The sequence below is a fragment of the Arvicanthis niloticus genome, chromosome 13, assembly GCF_011762505.2.
Source record: "Arvicanthis niloticus isolate mArvNil1 chromosome 13, mArvNil1.pat.X, whole genome shotgun sequence".
Lineage (NCBI taxonomy): Eukaryota > Metazoa > Chordata > Mammalia > Rodentia > Muridae > Arvicanthis > Arvicanthis niloticus.
This window is the reverse complement of record NC_047670.1, coordinates 75,045,587-75,065,654: the sequence shown is the minus strand read 5'-3', so window position 1 is coordinate 75,065,654 and position 20,068 is coordinate 75,045,587. Positions and strand designations below refer to the sequence as shown.

Below are 20,068 nucleotides of genomic sequence, written 5' to 3'. Positions count from 1 at the left end.
TGCCACGCCCTGCGTGTGCACACCTGCATGTGCACACCCTCTGCCCGTGCACTCCCTGCCCGTGCACATTCTGGAGCTTTTGTTTGAGGGGAGCATCGTGAGGATCCTGGGAGAACAGGAATCTCCAGGCTGAGCAGAGCTGACCTTGGCACAGAGCTCTGCTCCTGCTGTTCTCTTCAGGGGTGCAGCTCTGCAGGAGGCAGCTTTTCCCGGGCTCTCTGGCTTAGCCTTTACCTCCCCTGCACCTGAAACTCACCTTGGCTAATTTAACTGAGTTTCGGGAGCCATCTTGTAATGGTGAGGCTAAAAAGGGGAGACAGCAAAGAAACTGACCAGCTCCCCAGGACCACTGGACCTACCTCTGCTTATCACTGCTTACTACATTGTGTGAGCCAGGTGCTTCCTAACTAAGGACATTTTATCAATTTATAGACTCCTAGCCCTGGGTGTGGCAAGGATGACTCCCTCTAGAACACCAGTGTCCCCAGCCTTGCATAGTTTGTGGCATCAGAGCTGGCTGCGTCCTGCCAAGAGCAGTTTCCCCTGTACTTGAACTAGGTGCAGTCTGAACGTATCCCTATGAGGAAGCTGAGGGGTTAGAAAAACAGCCAAAGACAGGCCCAGCACAACTGATGCTCACATCTCTGAATGTCTACCTGGGCCACTGGGCTCAGGGTGCTTCCAGTCAGGCGTCCTGCTGCCTGGCTCCGCGTGTACCATTTTCTTTCACTCCCTCACTGACTCTGTTCTTACTCAGTCACATTCATCTTCCCCTTGAACAGTGAAGTTTAAAAGTTAATCAAGTACACCCCCGTTCTTCCAGAACCAGCTTCAAAGGGCCAGCTTCTAATATCCTTATTTTGAGGCAATGGGTAGCGCTTGGGTATCGGCAAATGGTCTCCACAACCTGAAAGTATCTTCAAAATGGCCACTTTCCTTTCCCTGCTGACCCTAAGAGAGAGGCCCGTGTGGCCTGTGCACAGCTCAGCCAGGACTCTGCTCAGGACTGCACCAGAGAGGCCGGCACACAGGAGCTAAAAACCTCCTGCATGTCTGTGGCAGACGCCCACCCTGTTTCGCCCATATTCCCGATTCTTCTCCACAGTCTGAACTCAAGACTAAATCAGCACAGAAGCAAACAGTTTATAATAGAGGCTTTATTCGTCAGCCAAAGAGCTGAGCACACACGAGTGTGGGCAGGCAGAGGGCTCAGAGACACGCCCCGGGTCACAGACACAGGAGAGGGGCCTTGCTTCTACCACACACTGCTACAGGGTAATCACAATTGCACATTTTATTCCCAGTTCTATTTATGCCATGAAGTGTGGAGAGGGTACACTTCTTACACTAAAAATATAGACTTTGGGATCTCTAAAACAAAAATATCTGTCTCTGCTTGAGACCTACTAGAGAGGAGAACACAGAAAACGAGGGACTCTCACCAGCACCTCAAGGTGCCCCCTTCCATGGGAAGGTTGCGCTCCTCCCCACCAGACACCATTCGCCACTTCTAATCACCAGACAGAGACAAGAGAGGAGAGACGAGGGAGGGACAGGAAGAATCTTGGCTTCTTTCAGAAAAGGAGAGGTTGCACACTCAGGCTGGTGCTTGCACTGTAGCACAAGTAAAACCGGGCATGCTGAAGTCGCCCATAAACCCTCTAAGCGATGCCCAAGCCAAGACTGCTGCTGGGCTTAGGAAAGGATTGTGGGTGTGAGGGAGGGCGGGCCTCCCTGTTCTCAGGAAACACCACTTAGGGGGAAAGCTCTGTATCCACAGATCCTCAGAGTGAGTTAGATCTGGGGTAGAGGATTCTGTTCCTTTTCTCTTCAGAAGGACTCCCAAACCAATCCATTCCTACTGAGCACAGAGCCTTCCTAAAACAATTTCTGCCTGTGGACGACTCATTCCTGAATGCTACTGAAAAGACTCCATTCCTCTCGCATGCTCCAAACAGTGTTACTTACTTCACACCTCCTTTGCTTATGAAAATTATCCTTTCTGGCCACAAAGAAAAGGTGCTGAATAAGAGCTAAGTCAGCCTAAGAGAGACCACGGGCAAAGCTGGGTGTGGTCGCATGCCCTCAGCCCAGCGGTTGGGAGGCCAGGTCAAGGTTGGGTTGCCACAGGTCAAGGCTGGCTCTACACAGCGAGACCCTGCCTCACAAAAACAAGGCTGTTGGAGGCAGACACCAAGAGTCCTTTATAGCAACAGTAGAAAATTTGCCTCTATTTGGCCTCTGGATGTGTTTTCCTGTTTACAGTGAATGGAGACCAATGAAAGCATGAAAGCTTAATGCTCACTTCCCAACTCAGTCCCTTTTGAGAGCACCAGCAGCGGCTGACCTGGGAGCTCTGATTAGGATTCCCTCCTCCAAGGGATGGTGAAGGCCATGCAGGGGGAGCCACAGTGGGCAAGCGAGCTCCCTGAAGACTGCCCACAGTTTTGCTCGGCTGCAATGGGGAGCCCTGGAGATGCGCAGCCCCGGGGACTTCGTTCGCCCCAGAGCTGCTTCTTGCTACTGATGAGCCTTCTCATGCTTGTCGTTGCTGTATCCCTCATGCACGTGACATGGTGAGACCCTCACTGCCTCTAGCCTGGTGTGACTACCTCTGGGTGAGCAAGTGTCCTGAAGATCAACAGGTAGACGGACATTCTCGAGATGATGCTGTTTAGATGGATTAACGACGTCACGGAATTCCTGATTTAAAGTAGTTTTAGGAAGTTTGATTTAAATAATTTTGAGAAGTTAAGAGTAGTTGATATAAAGTCTAAAGTTCAAATCAAGAATCGAGTGTGGCCCATTCTCAGAATGGCAAGGGCTGCACAGGCGAGTAACAGAGACCACTGAGCCCCCAGTGTTACCAGCAGGGACTTGTAGGGCCAAGAAAAATAGACTTGGGACAAGTTAATGATCAAACAAGACATTCATTCCAGGTTGGGCCTAAGTTCCTTGATCTTGTGATCTGGGGTGTGGCCACAGGTGTCCGTGTGCACCGTGAGAAGGAAGGTCATGATCAAAGAGCAGGTGATTTCATTGTGTATGTTAGAACAGAGAGAGACGACCGGCCAGTCTAGCTGACCAAAACTTCAAAAATAAGACGCAAGACAGATGACCTGTTCCTTAGTAAGTAAGACTGTCACGAGCTAAGCCAGGGAGAAACGTACTGCTCTTGGCTTGGTCTGCTTAAACTTTGTAAATCTATGACAAGAGAATTATTGCTTTGGGGTAACAATGAACTTGTGGAGAGAAAGACAGATGAGGAATGTAGAGTTAGGTGAAAGTTCAAGAAGAATATGTAATCAATAACCCCGATGTAGTTTCCGTCTGTGTGGTGACTGTTTTAGAGAATTTTAGGTACAAAAGACTAAAGGAGAACACAAAGGTGCTGGAGCTTGCCTTGCTTCATCCCCTCAGTGGTGATTTTCCCATCATTCTCCACAGGCAGCAGCTCCAGCGGTCACTGTCTGGACCGACCCCCGGCAGCTCTGCAGCTGCTGGGTGCAGGGCAGTGTTCTGATAGACAAGAACAGGGTCCATTTCATAATGGCTTTAAAAACTTGGGACAAATTTGAGGGGACGAGGAAAAAGACCACCTCATTTACAAAGATAATACAAGGCTCTAAAGAAGCCTTCACCGATTGCAAAGATTAGTCTTAGCTGTGAACAAAGCTGTATCAGATCCGGATGCAAGGCAGGTGTTGATAGAGACCTTGGTGGTTGAAAAGTTGAAAACTGAATGTAAAAAAGTTATTAGACTATTAAAGGCTCAAACATTGTCTATGGCAGAATGGATAAAGGATATGACCAATATTGGTTCTAATGTGTACCATGCTAATATAACAGGTAAAGCTAGAGTTTAAAGCCTCTGATCTCAAAATGCCTGTTGCTTCATTTTCGGGAAATATGGTCATATGCAAAGAGACTGTGAGCAAACCAAAAGCCTCGGATCTCAAAATGCCCGGTGTGTTGATTGTGAGAAAGACAATGCTTAACAACAGAAAACTGAATCCGCCATTCTAAAGGCAAGGGTTTTCCTGAATCAAACAGGACACCCAGGCTTCCTGCAATGTGTACGCACTCCGGCAAAGGCAGCCACTGGATTCAGGAATGCAGATCCGAGAGAGATATTCAGGGAAACAGCCTTGGGGTCCTAGCTTAGCTCCTGGCCAGGCAAAGATTGTGAGCTGTTTCAGTCAAACAGTAACACGCAGACCAAAAAGTCTCCAGAGACTCAGCATCAGAGATCTAACGCTGCTGCAGGCAGCACTGCTCTAGACTTGGCCATAGATAAACATTACTTTATCTCCAAAACTTCAGTGTTACAGAATAACCACAAGAGTTCACATCCTTTGCCTGCAGAGACTGTGGGGGTGATCTTGGGAAAGAATGGTTTGACTTCCCAAGGATTCATTGTGTCCGGGAATTATATATGAAAACTTCAAAGGAGAAATTAAAGTTATGGTAAATGTAAAAAAAAGAGATGCAAATTAATAAAATGTGTGATAGGATTGATCAGCTGCTATTGGTCCCCTGCAGGGGACCCGAACTCTCAGTTCCTTGAAAACGTCCGTTTATAATTTCCCGATACACACAGCACAATTAATGACTTAAAAACAGAAGTGGGGAAACGTAGTAAGAACTCTGGAATTTTGGTTTCTTTAAAAAACAGAAATATTATAAGAATGTTATTTTATTCCCCAGGTGTGGGGATGTCGGGCTGTTTCGGACTGTCCCGGACTGTCCATCTGTCCATCGCAGCCGACTATGATTTGTCTCGTGCTCTAGCTGGCATGGTTTTGCCAGCTGCAGACAGTTTCTGCAATTGTGTCATGTTTGAAATTCCAGAAACTTTTCAAAGGGTCTATAAATGCTAGGCCCCCTGAAAGGCAGGGTGGGTGGTTGTTGGTCAGTTTTTTTTTGGGGGGGGGGGAGGGAGGGGATTGGTTGTGGTTTCTTAGTCATGCTCAAAGAAGAAATCAAAGGAATTTAGATTCAGGGATCTCTCCCCCCACCCCCCATCCTCATTTCTGTGCTATCTAGGGTCAGGGGGTGAAACTGGGAGAAGGAGCAAAGGGTGAGAAAATAAGAACCCACAAAGTAGCAAAGACCAGCAACACCCACATGGAAGCTCACAACTGCCTGTAACTCCAGTTCCAGGAGGATCTTAATGCTTCCGATCTCCTGAAGCCCAGGGTACATGTGGTGCAGACATATGTGTAGGTGAAACACCCATACAACTGAGTTACGTTAAAATTAAAAGTCCTAGGAGGAGGTGCATTGCTCTCTCAAAGCTCTTCAGGGGCAGCAGTAAAGTGGCAGGAGACACACAGGAGACAGTGTCTCTGCCACAGATTACAAACTAAAGCACTCCCAGGACAAGTGGCAATACGGGACAGACACTGCAGTCACTACACAGGACACGAGGAGAGCCCCTGCCTTTCCACCGAGGAGGAAGTCGGGAGAGCTGGTCAGGTAGAGGAAAAGTGGAATTAGGAACTCTCATTTTCTGGATGATCGTAAACCACAGGCTCTCTAGAGTCTGGGCAGGCTGGGAAGTTAGTGAATACCACATTTTTATCCGACATTTATGAGTAATTTAAAAGTCTGCTCCATTACCAACAATGAGAAACCACAACTGTTCACAGTCTTTTGGAGAGAGATGGTTTACTTTCTATCAGGAAGGCAGGTTTTCATGAATAAGGAGATCCAGCCTGGGGCTGGGCGTGGAAAAGCCCTGAGCCTCCTGACAAAGCTTCCCGAGTTGTGTGTGTCATGCAAGCAAACACACTTGGCAATTACACATCACGTCTCTCCAGCTCTTCACCTTTCTCTGGAGCAACTGGCCACTTTGGAGCCCTCCATCTTTCCCTCAGAGCCATGGCTTCACTTAACATGTCCGTGAATCCCAGCCCCTGACTCCGTTCACATCACCAGCTGACATTACCAGCTTGTCATAATATTAGCTTGCCACATTCAAGACGTGTCTAAGAGCGACTCTTGTCATAGAAGCGATGACCACAGCAAATGTGGGCCTGAGGCCCCACAACTGCATTGTTCAGAGCTAGCTAGGGCAGCCTCCACCCTCAGCCCAGGGCATAGCTCAGTTTCAGTGACAAAGCCACTGGCTCCCTCACACGACAGGCTCCTCACTGTTACATGTCTCTCAGATGCACTGAGGCTAGGGCAGGGTGAAGCAGCCACCAACTTCCCTACAGAGAAGGCAGCAGGAAAATAGAAGGAAAAAAGTCGGGGAAGAGAAGAGGATGTTCCCAGAGAATACAAGCCGTGAAAAAAGACTCACGTTCCAGGAAGTATCCGGAGGGCCGGGAAGGTATCCAAAACCTTCCCATGACAGGCTGGCCCTGAATCCGAGGTGGGCAAGGGCTAGACTTATTAGATCTGTCCTCAAGTAATATGCTTGGGAAACTTGGCTCACAGAGACTTTAATGCCCACCGATTTCTAAGAAACCTGCCTGCTCCAGTATGAACTACCTGAGAGCAAGCCAGGGCAGTTGCTGAGATGGAACACAGGTCTCTCATGAGTGAAGAGCAGACAAACCAGGAACCTTACCCACATTCCAGAGGCCATTTTGGGATTTGAAAGCAGGGTCACATTCATCCCACAGGCCCTGAACAGCAATGCCTAGTATTTTCAGAAGACACCAGCCCTATGTGGCTCGTGTCTGTCCTGTACCAATTGTCAAATATCTTGATCATCTCTGCATCAAAATGGCAGTGGTCCTGACAGGTAGGAACTGGCAACATGGGGTGGCCCTGGACACCGGAAGCCTTCAGAGAAAGACTAGATGCCTCAGAGTCCGAGGGGAGCAAACTATGACCAAATGATGTAGCGCTTCTTCACCCAGGAAAGGAGGACAGCACACTGTGTGTGTGTGTGTGGTCTCTGTACAGAGGCTGTCCCAGGTGGACAACAGCAGAGCCAATCACTAGTCACATTCTGTGCACAAAGGAAGGGGAGGTCTCTAAGTGCTTGGGCCAAAAAAAACGATGATAGTTTTGGAACATAGAAAAATCATACACATACTTTTAAACTACGTATCCAAATTGACTTCACCACTTACAGTTCATTTCTTCATGGCTTTTACAGCAGAGCCAGAACTTCCGTCAACAAAAGAACTCCATGTTGAGGAAGCCTCTTGGCTGATGGCGGTTTGGTCCACTGAGCTGATGACGATGGTGTTCTCCACGAAGGCAGCTGAGGGACATTCATGAGCACTCGGGTGAGAGATGGCAGCAGCATGTCAAACAGTCCACAGAGGACAGCCGTGACAACCCAGATCCACCTTCCTGCCTACAAACAGTTGGCAGCAAGTCTTTCCCAGACAGCTACACAACAGACCTGGAACAAATCTTGAGGCCTGGAGTCTAAAGTAAGTCCTTCCATAGCAAGTCAGGCTCCTTTCTCCAGCTCCAAGGAAAGAGGATCATACTTCTATCACTGCTGGCTTCCCTGGGCCCTTCCTGAAATCAGCTAAACTCCTGCTCTCATGCTGTCCCCTATGGAGGGTGATACAGGTGACCCAAGGTCTCATGATGTTATGCTGACTGCTTCTGGAGGCGACACAGGTGATCCCAGGCCAGAGGCAGCTTGCTGTGGTAGTTGATGTCTAGATGGTAGAGCTCAGGTAACAGACCTGCTACATATAGTGTCTGTCCAACATCCCCTTCCCAAGCACAAAGGAAACTGAAGCACAGGCTGGTTGCAAGCCTGCCTTTGTCCTGCCCCTGCCACTACTCCAGGCTATCTCAGAAGAGGGACCACAGGAAGGAATCCTCCATGACAGAATGGACTCATGTGGCTTACCAGGCCAGCAGAGTATCAGAATGTCTGAAAATGGAAGCTGGCTCTTTAATGGTGGCAGCTCTGAAGAGAAAGAAGGAAGAGAAAAGAGGCAGCAGGTGGTGGCCCCACAGTGGTGGCCCGGCTGGTGCCTGGCTGCTGGTATGCAGGTAGCTGGATGTCCTCCAAAACGCACACTGGGAGTGACTGAATGCTTCCATGTGGCATGGCTTTGAGATGACCAAGAACAGGGCCAGACTCAGCTCAGCTTCTTCCCAGAGAGACTCACCATTTTCTCAAAACCCAGAACACCTCCAAGGTACCTCATGGCCCAAATCTTCCACCCAGCAGAGACTCTCAATTGAAGGGGCTGGGAAACAACAGTACCACAGTGAGACAAAGTGCTCGATCAACACTGAAGATGCTGCCTCAACTTGGATCTGGCTGCATTTTAAGTTCATTTTCAAGTACACTAGTTCTCAACTAAAAATAACCACACGTGTTGTACATTCCCACAGCTGCCTGGAGTTTCCTCTGAGAGAAACAAGATTCTGTGTTTCATGCATGTTCCACTCAGATCTGTTTTAACCTATTCAGTGAAGAAGCTGCCACACTATGTGCTGGCAGCCATGACTGAGAAGCAGTGTGCTCCTGAAACCACCTCATTAGTACCCCCATTCTGCAGCCAAGCTGAATACCGGGAGCAGCAATATCCCAGGTTATGTGCAGAAATAAAAGCAGGGTGGGCCAGCTTTCCTGGTTGCTGGCTTGCTTATTTTTAACACCAAACTGTTATCAGTATCAAGGCTTTGGATTTTTGCCTTTACTTATCTGATGATTTAAATATAAGTGGTGTTTGGGCTAAAATCAGTAACATATACATTGCATTCCTTAATGTCGGCAAAGACACCTCCAATTTTCTTTAATAATCTGATTATAACTGACCTATGGTATTATTAATTTATATAGAGAAATTTCTTTGCAGAATAAGAAAACTGTCATGTTTAGCAAAATTCTCTTTTCAGAATCTAAGCTAAGCAGGTTAAAGTCTGGGCCAATACCATCATACTGTTTGTTAGTGTTAACACTATTGCTCCAGGTTTTTAGCAATTTTCCAGTTTGTGTTGTTGCAGTAACCAGAGACAATGTTTAGATTCTGAAATGAGAAACTTCCTCCAAGTGGGATTAAAGGGACTAAAGGGGAAAGCAAATTTACATTCCAAAATAATTATAGCCTGCCCTTGGGACCAGCGTAAGGGTCGCTCAGAACAGCCTGTCTCCAAATATCTGGAAACTTTTTATTTTTGTCTTACTGCACGGTTAGCAATAGTTCTGTTACTTACCAGACAAATTCAATTTGTCAAGCGACACACATTTTACCTTAACAGTATGGCCATTTTCAAAAGATGGAAGAAGATAAAGAGGATCCAGAGAGAAGATAAAGAGGATCCAGAGAGAAGATAAAGAGGATCCAGAGAGAAGATAAAGAGGATTCAGAGATCTCCTTACCTTTTTTCTTTTGTATTTCCAGAATTTATGCTGAGAGCCTTCCAGACCGTGGTCTTAAGCATTTCATCTGATATATTGATCTCAGAAGGGTCACATCTGAAATCAAAGCTCAGGCAGTGAATGTCAAACACACGTGAAAGGCTGTAACACTGCCCCGCCAAAGGGGGAGGGGCCAGAGGGGGAAGGGCCCAGCTCTGATGTGGCAAGGTAGCCTGTGAGCAGCTCTGTAGGCTGGCCCATGCCCTAGGTCGTGGCGAACTTCCCAGGGACGCTGGTGCCAATCTGCGGCGTGGCAGGATCACATCCTCATTTATATAACCAAATCTCTTTATAATTTACAAAAGAATTTCATGGTCTATTAGCTTAAAACACTCCTAGCAAAGGAGGCTGATCATAACCCTCATTTTGAAGGGGCTAAGTGCCCATCAAATCTCAATCAGCAGCAGTGTCAGATTCCAACCAGGATCCTTGGTCCCGGAAAACTCCAGAGCCATCTATGGGCCAATGGTCTCCTGAAATGCAGAGAGACAGCACCCACAGGAAATGGAGTTGGTCCTGCTTCGCTGCCAGAGATGTCAAAAGTTCTAAAACAGCACAGATACCTTCTCAGAGACCACAGAAAAGACTTCCTGATTTATCCACGGTATAAACCACACCCAGTCTCATAATTCAACAGCTAACTCCCCACGATCGATTACCAGGCTCTCCTCACATCTAGGCTTCTTCAGCCTGGGTATAGCGCCTCCCAGCAGACACCACACACAGGACTGAACCACTCACAGGGTATCCAGACCCTGTGCTTTGTGGTGAGCAGCAGGCCTGGTAGAGAATGGGGCCTGCCTGGGCTTCGAGGTCAGCATCTCCTTGGTTCCCTGAATTAAAATGCTATAAAACCCCTATGGGAGTAACCTCCCTGCCTGTCCCCAGAGGCAAGCCTGGTGCAGGCATCCATGCCACCAGGCTGAGAACTTGTGGAGATGAACTTCTCACCATCTTAGACTTAAGAAAGTGGAAAAGAACAACCTGAGGTCGAGAAGTGGAGAGATCCCGTCTGAGCCTGACAGCGTGTTAGCCGTGCTGTGACCCTGGCACATTAGCTAGCTGTAACAGAAGGACGTGGATGGGGACAAAGGCAGACCCCCTGTACACCCTGACATGGGACCAGACACTGGGGACACTGGCTCCCAGACACTGTGGCACGGCGAGTACACCGGCTGACACGGCTGCACTGCTCCTCAGGGCTGTGTGTCGCAGGGGCCCTAGCAGCTCAGAGACCCAGGAGCTTTACCTGAAGCTGTTGTTCTTGCCAGGACTATTTAGCAACTTGCGGCTTTCAAGGGGGAACTTATCAGCCCCAATGTCCAACATCTTCTCAGCCTCCTGGAAGAAAGGGGGAAGCATCATAGTCAGGTCAAAAGGAAACTTCTCTCCATGTGTCCAGAAACAAGTCTTGGCTCAGCTCAAGCTGGACTATACAAACAAGGCTTGCTAAAAGCCCATAGCCAGCATTTCTGGGAACCTGCAAACTACACCCCAACCTGCCAGAGAAGGCCATTTCCAGTGGGTACACCTGTAGATGCCAGATCCCAGTCTTCCCTCCCCCACCCAGACACCTGTTCTGTATAACAGTGAGGATTCCCTGTCCCGTCCCCAATCCCATTGCTTCCCTCACAGATGGCTCTGGCCATGTCCAGGATGCTGCCTTTCCTCTGTGCTATGGCCTCCTCAGAGTCGCCATTTTGGTAGTGTCTTTACTGCACCCTGGCTTACAATTATATCTTGTACCAAGTAAATCGAGGGTCTTCCCACCTAGTTTTTACCACCAAGGCGGCAGGCAGTTTTCATTCCCACACATATAATTAGGTCCCTTCATGGGCTCGAAGCCTCATAAAATGTGAGGCCATCAAATAACAGAATGGAACAGCACTGACAAACAGTAAGAACCCAAATGTGAGGGCGCCCTTAGAGCCAACGACCAGTTACAGGGACACAGGACACAAGACCATGTCAGTGTTGCCAGAAAAGAAAGGTAGGACTGCCTGAGGAGGAGGAGACCCTGTGGTCAGAGGCTCAGTTTCTTAGAGAGAGAGAGAGAGAGAGAGAGAGAGAGAGAGACTGAGAATACCCTAAGGTTACCTAAAGAGGAGTCAGCCAGTTATAAGGAGGTCTGGTCCTCTGTTATATTCTGATTCAAACAAACAAGTTGTTGAGATAGTAACGGGGAGTCTAGGATGGTGGGTGAGGTGCAGAGCTTCTGGCATTCGTGAGGACCTGATTCAGATTACCAGGCTCACATAAACAGCCAAGCAGGGCAGCACCCCTGTACTCCTGGTGCAAGGAAGTAAAGACAGGAGGATGGTGGTGGCCTGCTAAGCCACACGGTGAGCTCCAGGCAGCCTGTGCTATAAACCAGTCCTGGCATGTGGCGATTTCTGTTCTCTAAGGAGTTGTCTCCAGTCCACACCAGCACGTTCAGTACATGTGCAGCCCGTCCCAACCACCACGTTAAAGGGCTAGTTCTTACCAATTTCAGCTTTGTTGTCAATTTGATAAATGAAAAAAAAAGTCTCAGCCAGGGACAGTGACAACACAGGCGGGAGGAACACAACTTATTCCATTGCTTTTGTATTTAAAATTTTCAAGTTAAAAAAAAATAAATTCAAGACATTTGAAAAATTTTATTTTAACTTCTAGTTGAAAAAGATGGCAGTGTCTGCTGAGTGACAAGGTTCCTTCCAAGCCAGAGCTGGCAGTGGGAAAGAAAAAAGAAAGAAAGAAAGAAAGAAAGAAAGAAAGAAAGAAAGAAAGAAAGAGAAAAGAAGTGACAGAGAGGGGGGAGGGAGAGAAGTGCCTATCATGGTGATGAAACATGATGATCAAAAAGCAAGTTGGGGACGAAAGGGTTTTATCAGGTTGATGCAAAACCAGCCAGTGCTGACAGAGCTGGCGGGCTGCCCTTTGGGCAGCAGCTGCCTCGAGACACTCCTAGCCCTTTCAATTTTGGCCTTTCTGTACATGCTCAGGCCGTGGGCTCACAGTCCACTGTGTAGATGGCAGGGTGCCAACTGCTGAGGACAGTGAAGGACTCTGTGTGAGGAGCCAGCCATGGCACTGTCTGCGACAGAAACACAACCAAGTCTCTCAGAAATGATGGGTTTTACATACTCACCAAGTCAGATCTTCCTGAGAAAGGCAGCCCCCCTCAGTGTGGCCCTCGGGATCCCAGACATGCCACCGTCCCCCCACCCGGCCTGCCCTCACTCTCCTCTCTGTCAGGAGCGAGACCAGACTACCTCTTCCTCCTTCTTCTTTGCATCGTCCAGCTTCTTCTTTTTGCTCTCGGGCATGAGGTCATCCAGCCAGCTCAGCTCCCGCTTGGAGAAGCAGAGATCCATGACTTTCCTGACAAAGACCAAGGCCAGGACCTGATGAGAAGGAGGCAGGTTAAAGGGTGAGCTTCCCCCACAGAGCAACAGCAAAATGATTTTCAGAGAAGTCTGGGACATTCCAAGCAAAACTGGGCTCGTGAGGAACACAACGGTGGTCGCTTACTGTGTGTCACTAGACTCCGCACCCAGCACAAAGGCTTTCCACATTATTCACATATTACATTATTTATTTTTCTGTTTCCATACATTTTAAAAAGTCTGTTATTTCATATGTACGTATGCATATGTGTATACTATGTGTATGCCTGGTGCCTATGGAGGTCAGCGATGGCATCAGGTCAACAGGAACTGACATTTCGTCAATCATACAAATCAGCAGAATATCCACTTTTCAAACTTAAGGAGCATCTGCCTCGAGACAATGTGGGCAATGGGAAGAACCCGATGTCAAGTGACGCACCCAGGGTAACCGGGGCCACAGAGACAACGCCAAACTGTGGTTGCCTGCCGGTTTGTGGGAAGGGAGAATGACAAGGGGCAGGTCAATGAGTCTGGAGTTTGTTTTGCAGGATAAAGGTTTAGAAATGGATGGTGCTGTTGGCCCCACAGCAGTGTTCTTATCCCACTGATGCATACCCTTAAAACTGGCGAACACGGGAGCTTTTGCTGCACACAGTTTACAACATCTTCAAAAATAGCATTGCTAATTATTAATATAATCCACACTTAGCAGCCAGGCTGCACGCCTATAATCTCAGCACTCAGGAGGTAAAGGCAGATGAATCTCTGTGAGCTCGAGGCCAGCCTGGTTTACTTACATAGCAAATTCCAGGCCACCCAGGGTTCCACAGAAAAAGCCTATCTCAGGGGTTGGGGGAATGGGGAGCCAGACCTTACCATCATTGGGAAAACAATGGCAGCCGGTGATGCCTTGATGACCCAGAGCAGGACGAGGCAGGTGAGCTGGACAAGAGTGAAGAGGTGCACTTTGCGCAGGGGCACGTGCCGCAGGTAGATGAAATCTGGCTGGTGTTTTGCAGGCATCCCGAAAAGCTTCAGACGGTCGAAGAACTGGAAGGAAGAAATAGCTCTGGTGTCTGGGCGGTCTCAGGCTGGACACCTCCTTAAGCCCAGACATAGCAGCATACGGCCTGCCCAAGAGCAGCCAATACTGTTCTACTGAAGAGAAATGGAAACCGAGTCACTGAGACAACAGGCAGTGTTGGTCAGGTCAGTAAATAGAAGTCAGAAGACTTAGTGAAACTACCAGTAATTACAGATAGGCTAAGGCAAAAGACTCGCCAAGCGTTTGAGGGAAGCCTGGGCTACACAACGGGTTCCAAACCAAACTAAGCTACAGAATAAGACACTGTTTCAACAAATCCAATCCCCCCAAATCCCTAAGTCCCCAAACCCCAACTCTCGTGCTCGTTCTTTAAAGAATGTGAGGGATAAGTATATTGACATAATATGAGACCTCTTAAAATTCTGGATAGAGGAATTATGGTGGGCTGGAGCCAGAGATATGGCTCAGGGGTAGAAGCTTGCTGCTGTACAAGCCTGATGACCCGAGTTCAAATCCCAGGGTCCACACAAGGGTAGATGTTGAAAAACAACTCCACAAAGTTGTTCGTGGACTGCAACATGCTGAAGCACATGTGCCTCTCACACCCATTTCACTAACACACACACCCCACCATGGCATGTGTGTGGAGGGCGGAGGACTACATGTCCCAGCTGGTTCTCTTCTTCCACCTTAGGTTCCCAAGGACAGAACTCAGGTTGTCAGACTTGGTTCTAAGCTCCTTTCCTGCAGAGCCATTTCGATGGCCCCAGTTTACGTCTTTGGTTACTGACTAATATTTCAGGTTCAGGTCTATAGGAATTTGGCAAAGCACCCCGAGTTTAATACCAAATAACCAGTGATTAAAAGTGACTGGAGCTATGACATCAAGCCAAGCCATTCTGGAAGCCAATACTCTTGTTCCAACATGACCATATTTTGTACCTCATATCTGAAAGACATTCCTTGCACAAATGGCAAGACTGGGAACTAATTTCTCAGGAACTGGTTGTGCCTCCCTGGTCAGGACAAGTGAACGCAGAGTAAGAGACGTGTCTGTGGTCGAACCACACAATACCTGGATTCCGTGTAGAGAAGAGACTCCCATGTAGAGAAAAACTCCGTAGAGCACTGGCATCGGGATAAACTGTGGAGAAAGGCACAAGGCAAGAGCTGTGGCAGCCTGGCAGCGCTGAAGTCTAGCAATATTGACACGGAAGTTCTAGCAATTCTTGCTTTGAACTTACTATAGACCAGGCTTGTCTTGAACTCATGAACCACCTCTGCCTCCTGAGTGCTGGGACTAAAGGTGGGCACCACCATGTCCCATCTATATTAATGGTTAATTCCAAAAATGAAACAAAGCCACAGAGTCTCATAAACATTGTTTTTGTTTCCACTGCCTCTCCTTCAGTTAGTATGGAATAACAGCATGCGGTGGTAACACCAAAATCATTTTGTTCTAAAATGGAACTATTACCTATAAGGTAAGTCACAGGCCTCATGTCTCCTCCCTAGATTTTAAGTGGACAGATGGAGACACACACACACTCACACCCATCTGTGCATGCACATGCATACACTTGTGGTCCTGTGTGCATGCACACGTACACATTCCTGGTCACATGCACACACACGTGCATATAGACTTCACAGATGTAATTTAAATCTTTCTATAATCATCACTTCTTCAGGAACTCTGTATTTTGACACAGACTAAATATAAATTCATGTTTTCTGACCTAAGACTTGAGGGCAGCAGAGAGGAAGTGAGTTGAGAACATGTTGTTATACTGTGCTTTTTAAAGTGTCCACACGGCATGTGAACATGACTTTTCTGTCACATCTGTTCAACTTAGAGAAAATCTTCACGCAAGTGTGAGCTAGAGAAACAGCCCTCTGAAGCCAAGGCGGGCGAGGGTCACAGCTCAAGACTGAACCCATTTCTGTTGTCTGTTCCCAAGGCTGGCCTTGAACTCGCTGAGTACAGCAGGTCCAGAGGATGGCCTTTGATTTCTGATCTTCCTGTCTCCATCCACCTGCACCAGCTGCCTGGCTGCTACAGTTGAGGACCCAACCCGGAGCCTGGCGCTGCTCTGTAGCACCCACAGGCCTGCCCTCAGCCTGCTCCGTAGCACCCTACAGGCCTCTCAGCCTGCTCCATCCTGGGGCTAAAGGACAACAACCTTCCTCAGAGTTTGAAAGGCCACACTGGACTCTGTTGCCCAGACTCTAGAGTGACTAGACATTTCCGTTTGGTGACAGGTTTGCAGTACTGTTGGACGGCGTTTGTGCTGCTGATACTTCATTATCAATGTGACCCAACTTAGGAGTCACCTGAAAAGCAGAAGCTTCAGTTAAGAACTGTCTGTGGAACACCATCTTGATGAATGTGGGAGCTCCCAGCTTCCTGGGCAGCACCCTCCCTGGGCAGGTGGGCCTGCACTGTATAACAAAGTTAGCTGAGCGGGTGTGAGTTGTGAGCCTGCCCGACACCTGCCCTGACTTTTCTTCAAGATGGACCCTTACCTGAAAGTACAAGGTGAAGTAACCCTTTCCTCCCAGGCTCCTTTTGGTCATGGTCTTTATCACACAACCAAAACCAAACCAGAAAATATTTATGATCCTAACAATCAAGACGTGGAGACAGTATGGTTGTCAATGGTTCAAAGCCAGCCTAGTCACTTATGAGTTTTAAGCCAGCCAGAACCAAATAAGACTGTCTCAAAAACAAAATCCCTGGGTAAGAAGGGCTGGGGCAGAGCTCAGCCCTACACTGCCTGCTTTGCACGTAGAAGGCCCGGGTGGACCTCCAGCATAAAGGGGGCCACTGTGAGCAAGGAAACCGGCAGGGTGGGCGGTCCTTCAGATCGCTTATCATGTTCTGTTATTACCACTCTCATTTTCTTAATCACATTTATCTGTCCACAAGAACAGCTTCCTCTAGGGCAGGCATCTGTAGATCTATGAGAGCCACTGCGCTCCTGCCAGAGCCCCTCGTGTCTGCTTGCCATGCTAATGAAGGAATACCTTTAAGACAGCTGTCATGAAGACGGAGCAGCCCATCAGCACGAAGATCATAAGCCCCGTGACTCTCTGTTCTCGGATGCCCAAGAACTTAGGCTGCTCCCCCGGAGCAGAGCATTCGGATTCCAGCTTGAGGCTATTCACATGTGTGATGGACAGGACGGTCGCAGCCACAAACCAAGGCAGGCCCATGACGGAGCAAACTCCCAGCATGACAGCCACCATGAGCAGGTCCAGATGGTAGCCACAGCCTTTCTGTGGGGAGACAGTCACCTGCAGTCAGAAGGCTGAAGTAGGGCATTTAACACTAAGCTAAAGGCTTCGGGCTCACAGCTATAGTGGGTATGAGGGGGTATGAGGGGAGATGAGGAGGAGAGTGTCCAGAGAATTCTTACAGCCCTCCCAGATAGGAGGAAACAGAAGAAAAACAGAAATTTTAGCTTGTCCTATATATGCCAATATCTAGTCTTTATCCAGTGGCCTCCAGCTTCTCTGCGTGAATCTCACACACTCCAGTCAGCCTTCTCTGGAAGAGAACCAGAAGGAAGCCACATCTTGGCCATTTCAGATGGTACAGACAGATGTTTCTGCTGAGTTCCTGACCACCACGCAGCCTCGCCACCGAGATGAAGGCACACAGCACCTCACTAACAGTCAGAGTGACCTGTAAGCTCAGGATCCGTTTCTGAAGCCACATGATGAAACCTAGAGTGGACAATCCCTGCCTCCGGGAAACAGGTTCACGGCTCTGAGCCAAACCTCAGGAGGAAAAGCTGTATAGCTGTTGATTCAGAACCATAACTATTTAGGGACCGGAAGGGCCTCTGCCACCCACTGAAGCATAGCTTGAGAGGAAAGTAAGAGTGCAAGCTCCTCCCACACCTTAGCACCAGGCTCCACTCCAGTCTCACCTCCAACCAACCTTTGTTACTAATGGGCAAGCAATGAAAAGCCCTTCTGAGACTTTATTCTTCTCAACAGTTCCTGGTACAGATGGGCTTATCCTGATATAAAACATTAACCGGCTGCTACCTCAGTCTCCCAAGTCAGAGGCCCTGGTCACCTTGAGCTTGTGTTCCTTCCTGTTAATGATGACAGCGGTGATCTGCTGGTCCATGAAGATCAGGATTGTGCACAGGAGAGCTGGGATAGCTGCAGCTATCACGGTCCACCAGGGGTTGGGGCCAATGGGGTTAATAAACCACCCTCGATCATCCCTCGTTGGCTACGAGAGAAACAAGCATGGTTTCTGTATCTTAACTCTGGAAATGAACACAAGCCAAACCACACTGCGCACTGTTCCACTTGTCTTTTTGTTCTCCTTTGAAGAAAAGGCTTATAGAAAAACAAAACACGAGCTTTAGCGGCCCTTCAGGACGTCTTGACCTTTTTGCCAGGTCCCCTTTGGCAGTCACTTCCCACTTATCAGCTGCCTGTGGAACACGTGTCAATCCTCACTGTCTTCCGTTTATTCCCAACTTTATCTCAGCCTCAGTGCAAGTAAAGCATAATTAGTAACTAACCTGTTGTCAAAAATTGCCTTCCAAAGACTAAATAATACAGATGACCCTCGCCAACCCTCACCTAGAGCCACATAGCCTGTGACTGGAGTAGAGAGGAAAGGCAGACAGACTAAGATTTCTTGGGCTGAGAGTAGGTTGTCCCATGAACCCCTCTCATCAGTGGTGAAACAGGAGCCCAGGAACTGGAGGCCTCAGGAGGCCCAAAGCTTAGGGAACTGTCTGATCGGGACCCTCTTTCCTCAGTGACTTTATAGGCCATTTGCTCAAACTACTGTCCCCGCCCTTGGCGCACTCTAGAGAAAACACACGTGTGGTGCTGGGGGATAAAAGTCCATCACCCGAATGACCCCAACTCAGGAGAGACTGCTGCATCTTGCTGACACATCAGTTACAATACTTGGGTTCAAAACCTCTTCAGTAACACTGGCAAGTCCTGGATTTTGAATGGGTTAAATAAATTCTAAAAGCTTTAGAGCTTATGTTTCTGTAGTAAAAGTATTCTGGGTGTAGTTCCGCTCTCAGACCAACACAAACATACTAAAGCACTAACAATATCGTAAGTGGTCATAGCCAAATCCACAAACTGAAGACTAACGATTCTGGGGGAGACGCCTCTGTTAGACACATACAGATGTCATCACTGTTCTGCACACACTGAAGTGTGACACCGTTTACACTGCTCTAGGTATTATAAGCAGTCTAGACATAGTTTAAAGCATAGAGGAGCTCGCAAACAGGGTGCATGCAAATACAGCATTTCCTTTCTAGTATGGAGTATCTGAGCCCTGGGAGCTCCCTGCCTGTGGCTATGGAGAGGCAACGGCTCCTGCCTTCAGTCTGGCTGAGGGAACTACAAACTGGCTGCTTCAGGAGAAAGACAGGAGGCAGCTTCCTCTCTGCCTCAGGAGCCACGTCTTCTCTAAGCTCCTGCTTCTCTGTCTTGTCTCTCCCTGCCTCCCAGAGGTCCCAGAAATCAGCTCCTATTACAGGAATTCCCCAAGGACCAAATGCTCCAAACTCACCTACTTTTATCCAAAATCCCTTTGTCCTACAGTCAGCTAGGTATCGGGAGAAAGCTGATAATGTTTGTTCACACAGGGCTAAGACATGGGGCTCTGAGCTGTGTTACATGGATAGAGGGCATTTCTTAAACCTTTCCGCATTTTAATAAGCTTAGCAGAATTAAACAGACAAAATAGAAAAAAATACCAAGTGTTTGTCTGTGTAATCACTATGAAGACAGTGAGAAAGATGGCAAAGTAGCTCACCATGGAGCAGCCTTGGCTGGCCCAGAACCTGCTATGTAGACCAGGCTGGCATCAGATTCACAAAGACCTGCCTGCCTCTGCCTCCTGTGTGCTGGGTCTAAAGGTGTGCGCCATGGAGCATCAAGGACTGCCTCTACCACTGTCTGTCTTCCTGCTCTCCTGAGTTCTTCCTGTCGCTGGTCTCTGCTGCTCTGTGGTTTCTTCTTTTTCCTGCCCTTTATGCCCCCAGTTTCACCCTCTGACACTAGATAGGGGAGAAACAGGGAGAGAAACAGGGAGAGAAACAGGGAGAGAGGGCGAGAGAGAGAGGAGGGGAGATCCCTGGGCCTCATCCCCTTTGCTTTTGTTTCTTCTTTGACCATGACTACTAACAAAACCTCAACCAACCTCCCTAAATGACCGACCCCCCCCCCACTGGCCTCTTGGGGCCCTTGAAATTATTGAGAATTACAATTTGAGAAGTTCCCAGAATTCTAAACATC

General features: G+C 48.3%; 1 protein-coding gene across 3 annotated transcripts in view; it reads right to left on the bottom strand.

The window, feature by feature from the left end:
• Nucleotides 1–1,142: 1,142 nt before the first annotated feature.
• Slc4a8 (solute carrier family 4 member 8) overlaps nucleotides 1,143–20,068 on the bottom strand; it is a 65,642-nt gene continuing 46,716 nt past the window's right edge. For all 3 annotated transcript variants that reach the window (XM_076912113.1, XM_034516702.2, XM_076912112.1), the window contains 8 exons: nucleotides 17,859–18,020; nucleotides 16,799–17,050; nucleotides 14,847–14,915; nucleotides 13,603–13,776; nucleotides 12,610–12,741; nucleotides 10,605–10,696; nucleotides 9,317–9,412; nucleotides 1,143–8,177 (listed from right to left, as the gene is read on the bottom strand). In XM_076912113.1, coding sequence (XP_076768228.1) covers nucleotides 8,165–8,177; nucleotides 9,317–9,412; nucleotides 10,605–10,696; nucleotides 12,610–12,741; nucleotides 13,603–13,776; nucleotides 14,847–14,915; nucleotides 16,799–17,050; nucleotides 17,859–18,020 — 990 coding nt within the window. In that variant the 3' untranslated portion in view covers nucleotides 1,143–8,164. The remainder of the gene's footprint in view (nucleotides 8,178–9,316; nucleotides 9,413–10,604; nucleotides 10,697–12,609; nucleotides 12,742–13,602; nucleotides 13,777–14,846; nucleotides 14,916–16,798; nucleotides 17,051–17,858; nucleotides 18,021–20,068) is intronic.